Consider the following 10,542-nt stretch of genomic DNA (forward strand, 5'->3'; position numbering starts at 1 on the left):
TATATAAACGCTTAAATAATAAAATATTCTGAGAGCAGTAATATATATATATATGAGTAATCGTAATTTTATTGTAAGTATTTCTCTATTAGCACATCTAATAATTAATTTGCAACAAAAAGGATCTTCTAAAATAATATATCATCAAACACAAACTACAGCTCTAGCTAGTTGTACTTCTAGCCAAATTATGAAAAGAGAGAGAGAGAGAGAGAAAAGAGATACCCAGCAACTACAGTTTCGTCTATATAGTGACCATATTTAAGTACTACTACTGTCGATGAAGAACATGGTGAGAGAGAGGAGAAGAAGTACATGTTTTTTTTTTTTTAATTGAAAGAAGAAATAAGTAGATGGTCTATTACATTATTAATTTTGTAGGTAGTAGTGCAATATTTCTAATAATTAATATATTTTAGCTAGGTACATGATAAATTGATATATCTCTAGCTCTTAAATGATGATGATGATGATGATGATGATGATCTATTGGGAGAGTAAACTCCTAATAATTGCAGCTTGAGCAGTGTCTGTTGTTGCTAATAGCTCAGAAAGTCTCTCACTTAGATCATCAACCTCTCTGTGCAAGCTTCTTATGTAGTTGCATGTCTCCTGTAATACATTAGCTGCTGAAACCTGTTCACATACATACATAATAAACCTATATCAATCAAACAATTCAATCCAATATCAAAAATTATAATAATTGATACTCAATTACAGTAGACCATCATTATACATATTAATAAGAAAAAAAATCTAAACAAGATTTTAATTTTCCTTTAACACTCTATGCACCCAAGAAAATTGTTTGCTTCTACTAATTTTTCAATATATATATATAGACATACATATATATATATCAAATTTAATTTAAATATATAATTATAACAACGGATATATATGATCTTATTGCAAGTCGGTTGACGGTTGGGTATATACTATAGAGTACTGTACAATAGGAATTTGTAATTTGACGAGTCAATATAAGAATAGAGTTTTTTTTTTTGTTTTTTTTTGGTGAACTTATAATGGAATATTGGGAATTTAATTTCCACGTTTCTTTTCAATAATGATGGCGGAAAGCTCTATTCATGTCCTTGCTTTTTATTGCTAGCTAATACATATATTCTTGTATAAAAATTCAAACGATAGTAAAAAGAAGAAAAATAGAAAGTGATAATGATGATTTTTCTTTTTTTCATATCTATCTATCTATCAATATTTATATATATATACCTTGTCTGAACGCCTATCGCGAATCTCAGGAAGAAGCTGGTTCAACTTGGAAACAAGATCATTGATCTGATCATCAGTAATCCTTGCCCCACCTGATTGTCTTGACCTTGATCTTCTGCTAGACATTTTGGGTATATTAATTTCTTTCTCTTCTTATATTCAAAGTAGTATTTATTATAATGTTTTACAAATCCAAAAAGGGGAAGAGAGAGAGAGAGAGATGAATAATCAGCTATATATATATGTATAGGTTTGGGGGAATCGTGCTAATTATTATTCTATAGCTATAGCTTAGCTGAGAGGGAAAACTACAGAAAGAAACTCAAAAAAGAGAGACAAAATGGAAAGATGAGCAGAAGAAGGCACAAATTGTAATGTAGTCAGAGTTAAGTGAGAGATGACAAGCAATATATATTCAGAATGGTATATATAATAATCTGTAGCTTCCTTCACTCTAGAGTTTATAAAAAGATGAGAGAGAGAGAGAGAGAGAGAGAGAGAGAGAGAGAGAGAGAGAGAGAGAGATTAGATGCACAGTGGGGAGTGTTGAAGATTGTAAGAGAAGACAAGTGCATGGGAGAAAGAGGTGGGTAACCATTCATTTAAATAAGGGTTTCATCTTTGTTGAGACTTGAGAGAGAGAGAGAGGGAGAGCTTTGTACGAGTCTGTCAGACTATACACAATTGAAAATACCATACAAATATTATTTTAATGGTTTTTCTTTCTTTCTTACATATATCAAAGTTAGTCAATTATTTATTCAACTTGGGAAACTAATAATAAATAGCTATTTCATTGTTTAGAAAATTGAAGAAAATATAGAAGTCACTAGTAGTACTACTACAGACAATCTCCAGTAGTAGTACTGCTCACACCACAAACCCTCTGTATGAATGTACCCAGACTTATTATTGTTATTGATAACTAAATAACTAATTAAGTATCTTTGTAAAATAAAATAGAATTAAAAAGTGGAGAGAGAAAACAAGCTAAGAGAGAAAATAACGGCCAAATAATTAATTGAGCTTATTGGTTGACTGGTCAAAGCTACAACTTATCGATATGAAAACACTGCACCGACCTGATTCCTGGGAATTTTAATTTTTTAATCTATTAATATTTTTAAATTATGGTCTTGTAATAATTTATAACCATAGTATTTTACAAGAGAGAGAGAGAGGTTCGTGCTGACTGGTGAGGTCAGACACTGATGGGAATTTATTGCGAAATCGCCATGCCAATTTTAAGCAACAAAATTTCATCATCAACATTAAAGTTTTCAAGTGATGTTGAATCATTAATTTCTTTCTTGAATAGAGTACTTCTTTCTTCATTATTTGTAAATTAAAAAAATAAAACAAAAGTGAAGAAGAAGATGAAGAAGAAGAAGGGAAACCTTTTCTTGCTATTATTTCTTTCTTATTATTAGTCCCCCATGTCCCTTCACATAATTAATCAAATGAGTAGTACGGAGGGAATGAGTATTATAGAAAAACAATTAAAATGAGATGTCATGTTTTATATACCTATATAATATACATATTGATATTGTTGTATATATTTGTGAGTATGCTTCTGTATTATTTGGTATTTCTCCACTTAAGAATATGTTTTGTTAAAATTTCAAATGCTTAAAAATTGTGGTTTCTTTTGCATGCAAATTTATATAATATTTTTCAACGTACACCAAATGACATTATTATCATTATTATTAATTATTCACTTCAATATTAAATGTTAATTAAATTTTGTCCCTACATTATTTCTATAAGTCCAACTGTTAATAATATTCTTTGTATTTTAAAAGTACGTACTATATATTATTGCACCAATAAATCTATGAAATTTATAACATATTATGACGTACCATACATAATATAGGATCTCTATCAGCTAGGGTTGCAATTACTTTTGTTTGGATTCTAAGTGATTTTATATTATAAAATTTGTCCTTTTGAATTTATTAGACCCACTGTAGTGTGGCCAATCTCAAAGGCTTATATATATATATTTCATATTCATTAATTAGTTATATAAATATATATGGTTTGATAAAGTCGAATCCTATGATATATATCTCTGATTCTTTTGATGATGCTCTTCTGTTTATGTACAATCAATTTATTTTGGGATCTTAATCTTATTATTTTAATTACAAATTATTACTAGAAAAAAAATAGGTTGTCATCGTGGATGCACAAATAATCATTTTTGTCTGAGTGTTAGGAAGATCTAATTTCCAATAATCTCGAATTTGGGAGACATAATGAACATGGTATTTCTGAAAGCACGTGCTTGTGACTCGTCCAATAGTTGGAAGCATTGAAGGTTTGGAGACACTTAATTGATAATTAAAACCATAATTATTAATAATACAAATAATTAACTATTCTGTTACACTGTTTTGTCTATATATTTATATAAAAATTATACGTGTGTCACATTAATTAACAAGATTATTATACATATATAAATATAATTGAAGAATTTATCAGTCTCCGCGCGCGATCACAGTGGCCATTGGCCAATTCCATTCTCAAAGGTCAATTTTAGAGTGTAATTAATTTACACATTTTATCACCTTACTATAGTGACTTTTTTCAAATATAACATATTTACAAAAACATTATACTGTACGTGAAATATTCTGAAAAATTATATATATAAAAATTACTTTCTGAGTTATAAGGAACGTCTTTATCTTGTAAAAGTGTTGTTTGTGACTAATAAACTTTTTTAATTTACCAAATATATATATATTTTAAAGAAATGTTATAGGTAAACGTCTTACTAGTTTAGGCATGTTACTGTTTTTTTTTTATTATTTTGCTATCATTTACTAATCAAAGATTTTAGTATAAAAATGTAATTAATAAAAACTTTTGTAATATATAAAATCATATTAAATATACATAAAGTTTACAAATTCTAGAATTCCAAATTTATTTTTCAAAATTATACAAATTACAACATAGCAAAAGTATTGCCAAACGACTAATAAAACTTAGGCCATGTTGTCATGAAGATCTGAACACTCCAGGTCTAACCATCTAGATATGTACAATATTTACTGAGCTCCAAACTCACAGCTATTCAGCTTTGTTCTTGGTTTTACCTATACATGAAAATATATCTATGAGTCGATAGACTCAGCCAAAAAAAATATAAACATATAAACATATAATTGGCTTGTAATTAGGTGCCCATACATCTAATTACCATAAGCCTACAACCCACGTCTAACGCGTATAACTGAGCCTTGAACGTTCTTGACTATAATACGATTGACCATAATCCCATATGCACTCAGTACTCTGGGTGTACTATAGTGCTGGTAGCATCAATCAATACTATAAGTACAACTAGCCATAATACCACATGCACTTAGTAATCTCGACATACTAGTATTGGTAGCACTAGTTCGTACTTTCTGTAAAGTCTAACATATATCTGTTGGTATTCTGGTGCTACTCTGTGTACACCATACCCTGATATGTTAATCTAATGGCTTTTTATTTCGTCTAACATATTTTGGTTGGTATCTCGGGGTAACTCTGTTTACAACATACCCATACCCTAATGTTTACCAAAATTTTCAAAACTTACAAAATATGATAAAGCTAAAAAAAAAATATAATTAACGAAGAATGAAACAAGAGTTTTTACGTGATTGGGGCGTTAACGAGTCTTAGTCCACAAGTCAATATTATTGTGTTACGACGGGAAAAACCTTATGATTTCAACAAGTGTTTAAATCTTAGAATCTGTGTGAGCACTCAAGGAATAAGATTTTTAACCCTTTGCTTGAATGGATTTTCTTATATTTATAGTGCTATAGTACTCTTTCCCACTGATGGATTGAATACAAATAATATAATGATATTTTGGCCGATTTTGTGAGGCCCAACCCGTGAGACTTTGACCTTCTGTTAACGAGGAGGCCATTTATCACGTTGATAGTTGTCAAACCGTGTCCTACTTTTGTAGATAATAAAGACATAATAATTCTTGATTTGTAATTAATTTATTTTGTTATTCCGAAGATACAAATCTTGGACATGATCCTAGAAATAAAGCCTTGATATTGTGAGATTTGGCAATGAATTGCTGCGATACAAAGCTAGACATTCTGATGCCCATTAATCACCAATCTAAAAGATTTTTTGAGGCCATCTAGTGATACGTGTGCTTAAGGTGTATCTTGTATGGAGGAGTTATCTGTCCAACATAGGCATGACTTCGCTAATGGATCTAGTCCATTATCTTGGTTGGGCCTGCAATTGGGCTTAGAGAAACTGAGTTGAAACCATCTTCAAATTACATGTGTCCTCCATCCAGAAAAATACGGATAACATTTACCCCTAAGCCTTCAGAATTTAACGGGTTTTAGAGGCTTGCATTCAACCTTTTAGATGGCATGAGGGCATGTGGAGGCTAGAAAGGCAAAACCATTTTGAATTCTAAACAAATTTGTTATGGTTTGTAGCTTTTTACTTTTGAAATGAAACGACACGTGGCATTATTTCTTTAGGTCATGGGAATTACTTTCATTAATGGAGCGCGTGCAACATGAATTTGTAAAATCACAGTTGATCATGTCAGCAAGTGTCTCGAGGAGACTATCATCATTCGAATATCTCGATTCCAAATAACGTATTAAATGCAAATTTGAATTTTTTTTCCAAACTGTCAGATGTGTAGTGTGTTTCTTGGATATCATCTTGGCCCTTCAATTGAAATCATGCGGATCACCATTACCATTGTATAAGTATAGTAAAAATTTCCCATCTACAACTTTTGGCCAAATTTTATTTTGAGTTCAAATTTTAGAGAGAAAAAGAGAAAAAATTTCTTTTTGTGAATTAATCACTATTTTGAAAAGTGTATTCATCTTCTTTTTTGAATTCGTGAGCAAGAATACCCAGGAGTGCAACCCCCAATTTTGACCATTTATTCTTCTACAACATTAGAACCACTGGATCTTCAGTTGAAGATCAAAGAACTCCTCAACAAAGCTCGCTACCTTGAAACCAGGCTTGTGTGCCTTGAAAAATGTTCTTTGACAGGGGCTTCTTTAAGACTAAAACACGATGTTGAAATTCCTTCTCCACATCCTCCATCTTCCCCAAATTCTCCATCAAGTAATCAATTTTAGTATTTTTTTTAAGTTTTGGGCGTTATTGACATTCTGTTTTTCTTTCTTGACAATAACATGCTTGCCCTAGGTAGATGAATATGATTTTAGTCATAGGAGAAACTTTAAACATTTTGCTAAAATAGGGATATTTTATGTGCATATTGCTTGTAGACATCATTAGGTTTGGCAATCTTTTGTCTTTACCAGTGAATTGAAATAATTAAAATTTAGCACTAAGTATTGGTAAAATTAATTCCTCTGTTTGGCATCATTATGGTTCAAGATTGCACACATAGTAGCATTTGATTTTATTTCATTGTTCCTGATATGATCATCCTAGCAAAATGTTCTTCAAGAATTTTTCTTCCGAATGTAGGGTCCGGTGGGTACCTCTCCAAGCAGTGTTAAGGGAGGACAATTCTGTACGGAGGACAATTCTGTACGCTTGCTATCTTCTTAAGTGTGGGTATTTAACTGCTTGATTTTTTCTATTTTTTCTTTTCCACCATGGCTAATGCTATTCAAGCTAACGAAGTTGAAGTTTTGGAGCAAGTATAAGTTACAACTCCATCAGTTGTGTATAACTCATCTCCATGGGAGATTGATTAATACACAAACAAGTTTAGAAATTATGAGTCCTTTCGTGCATATGAAGGGGATCGTTCAGGCTTGTTCTTGAATAGGCTCTCTATTTTGGGGGAATTCCCATGCAAGTGTATTAACAACTTTGGTATGTGGAGTTGGCCCCATATTGAGATGGGAGCACACCTTTCGCTTAAGAGCTACTTTGCACGCTTCTGTGCAGAAGTAGGCATTGCTCTGTTCCAATTTATTCCCTATGACTACAACTTGTTGGTAGGATGATTTATACTCTATCAAGCCAAGAAGGTGGATGTTTTGTGTCTAGAGGAAATCCTTTAGTTTTACCAAGTAGAATCGACCCCATATAGAAGAATATGAGCAAAATTAGCTTCTATCGTCGTGAAAAAAGATACAGAGCACTGGTTTATCCAACCATCACTTACGCATAATTTGTGAGACTACTAGTTTTTTACCACTAGCTTCCCATTAAAGAGGGTACCAACCCTGTCCTTGGATTTTAATGTTGTATGTAAATGATACCATTTTTTCTAATTCTATTCACATCATTTAGTTTGTTATCTGATGTTGAATTTTTCTCTTCATAAATAGACGACATTGCATGTCCAGTTTCTACCACTTTCTTGCTTGGAAGGAAGGCCTTGTACCGAGGCTTTTCTCTAGAGGACCTAAAAGTGGAGAAGCTTGTCACCTCAACTAACCTTAGGCAAGTTGGTCTGATTGCTCCTCACTAGAGCATCAATGCCTATCACGTCAAAGATGTCCACAGCGACCCTCCAAAAATTAAAGAATTCATTGTGGAGATAGTCACTGATGAGGCAAATAAATCCATCAAGAAAAATAAAAGATTACTAAAAGATTGGGCCCAACTACATTCGGAGACCATGAGTGAGGAAATAGAGCTTGAAGTTTTTTTCAAAGTAGTTATCTCAGATGGCGGCACTTTAGGGGTAAGCACATCTGGAAGAGGTAATTCCCCTTTTGGCTTACTTTGTACTCCGCCTATGGAAGACTTTGACTCATACTTCTTGGAGTTAGATCATTATAGATACCCCATAATTGAATTTTATGATAGGGTAGATTAAATGGTTGAAAGCCCAACAAATTTTCTTCTGCCTACCTAGTCTGTTAAAGTAGATACATTTGTCTTGATGATGTAACTAAGAGTCTTTCAATACTGTACTTTCTTAGGTAGGAAAGACATTTCATTATTTGATTTTCGGTATCCAAAATATAGTAGTGTTAATTATTAAACCCAAACTTCTGCTTCTTTATTTTATTTGAAACTGATTTTTTTATTGCTTCCATGTTACTAAAGTTTTCATGTTCTTCTTTACAGAAAACCCCTAGACCATCCAGATGGGTCTTATAAATGACTTCTTAGGGAATATCACTGCTAGAACCAAGGAGGCCAAGGACGATGCTAAGCCATATAAAGGGAAAGGCATGTCTAAGACATCTTCCCAGAATGGAGTTAAAGAATCACCACCTCCGGCTAAGGTGCAAGAGGCTGCTTCTCAAGTTCTTATCTTGGAAATTATTCTAAGATCTCGTACCCCAACAGACATGGTGGAAGCACCTATTCAGGAAGCTACCTTAGATCTTGAGCTCAACAAAATGTGGCGAAGGCTAAGGCTTAAAAAGTTACTTGTTCTTTGGCTCTTCAAGTGGAGCATTTAAAGCAGGTTCCACTTTCCACTCAACATGTCATTGTTGTTGAGGTGGATAGTGAAGATGACGGTGGTGATGACAGATCCGTCTTCAATAGGAAGAGGCCCAATTCGAGCATTGACAATAAGGGCAAATGGAAGCAGAGGTAATCCAACAATTGGCTTCTTGACAAAGGTAGGAGAAAGAAAAGGTTGCCAAAAAAGAGGTGGAGCTCAAAGAAGCTTAAAAGCAAAAGATAATATCGGAACAAAGGAGAAGCTATCGTAGTGGCAAGGAGGTTTGGACCCCAAGTCTCTAGATGCTAGACTTAACTCCAACATACACCTTCAAAACCAATCCGCAAAGCTAACTCTTCGTCCACTTCCTTTAACCACTTTTACTTTGCTCACCCGTCCATTAGAGCCACTGAAAGAGAAACGTGTTTAACTCGAGAAGTCAAATTAATTATCCAGAAGAAGTTTGAGGCTGAGGCAACTAAAGTCCTCCAACAGACCAATGTAATTGCTACCAGACACAAGGCTAAGTTGGTTGACTTGGCGGTGAGATTTGGTGTATCTAATCTTGTCTTCGACTGTCAGGCGATCTCAAAAAGGCTCTAGACTATAGATGGAAGTGATTTGGCTCCATTTACGGCAGATCTTCTAGAGATAAATAGTGACACCTATTGTTGGCTAGGATTGGAGAGATGGGCCATGATGACTAGTGAAGATCCAACCATCCTTGCTGACTTTTGCTGACAGTAGTTGGCTAGGGTAAGTATTCTTACATTCATTTGACAATGGCTTTTTCTTAATACTTGTTATTGTATTTGATTTCTTTCAACATTTTCCATGGGAACTTATTGGCATAGAGGTGCTTTGAAGCTATGGAAAAGATGTCTCAAGAGTTAGAGATTCTTAGAGCAGAACGGGATGCTTCTGTCTGGAAGAATGAGGAGGCCTTGGTTTATCTATAGAAAGCCCAAACCCAAACTAAAGAGCTAGTGGAGAAACAAGTTAAAGAAAGATTGGAGTTAGGCCTAAATAAAGCTTTAGCTAGTTACAAAGAAGAAGTATGGACGCTACAAAAGCATGGAGATGACTACAAAGCTAACTATCAAAATTATCAGGCTCAGGTCTATCTGCTAGATACTCGAGTGGAAGCCTCAAAGCTAAAAGTTTAGAAATCTGAGAACAAAGCCAATAATTCTATTCTTGAGGCAACCAGGTTAAATAAAGAGATTATAGAAAATATTCAAAAAATTCATGACTTGGACCAAGAAGTTAAATTGTTGACCAACTTTTGATCTTTTGCTATTAATGCTCAGAATGAGGTCTTCACCAAGCTTGCTGAGGTGGAAGTTGATATGATCCCCAAGCTAACCCATGCCGAAGATGGATTTCTGGAAGTTGAGCGTAAAATAGTCGCTAAGAAAGAAGCTAAGAAACAAGTGGAGCTAGATTTAGCTAAATTGAAGGCAGCAAAGAACATGGTGAAAGAGGAGTTAGCTACAACTATGGCTGAAAGAGTAGAAGAATTTTTCAATATCTTTGTAGCTAATTTTCATCTACTTTGAAAGAAAGATCCAAATATCACAAAGCTTCTTCAAGGGAAAGAAGAGGAATTTCTCTCTTAGATCCTATAACTTGAAAGAATAAAGATTTCTTCTGTCCTGGAAGTTGAGGATTCTAGATCAAATTCTGCTTTTCTGGCTGAGGAACAAATTATCCAGCCCTCTTTTCAGTCTTTTACTGCAAATTCAATCCTTGATGCTTCCGTGCCAACCAACACTTTTGTCCAGCTTTGAGTGGCTTTATCTTTTTTCTTGATTTTGGGGGACGATGGTCTCCCTTTTTAATTACGCGAAGATAATATTTTGCCATTGTTGTGGGGCTTTTGGATGTGTAAATTTTAC

At 33.5% G+C, this 10,542-nt stretch overlaps 1 protein-coding gene across 1 annotated transcript; it reads right to left on the reverse strand.

The window, feature by feature from the left end:
* Positions 1–209: 209 nt before the first annotated feature.
* Positions 210–2,115, reverse strand: LOC115711201 (transcription factor PRE3). Its single transcript, XM_030639526.2, has 2 exons — positions 1,240–2,115; positions 210–636 (listed from the first exon to the last, which is right to left on the reverse strand). Exons 1-2 carry the CDS (start codon positions 1,363–1,365, stop codon positions 487–489), a joined length of 276 nt encoding a protein of 91 aa, XP_030495386.1. The 5' UTR covers positions 1,366–2,115; the 3' UTR covers positions 210–486.
* Between the last annotated feature and the right edge of the window lie 8,427 nt (positions 2,116–10,542).

Source organism: Cannabis sativa, chromosome 3 (genome assembly GCF_029168945.1).
Source record: "Cannabis sativa cultivar Pink pepper isolate KNU-18-1 chromosome 3, ASM2916894v1, whole genome shotgun sequence".
Lineage (NCBI taxonomy): Eukaryota > Viridiplantae > Streptophyta > Magnoliopsida > Rosales > Cannabaceae > Cannabis > Cannabis sativa.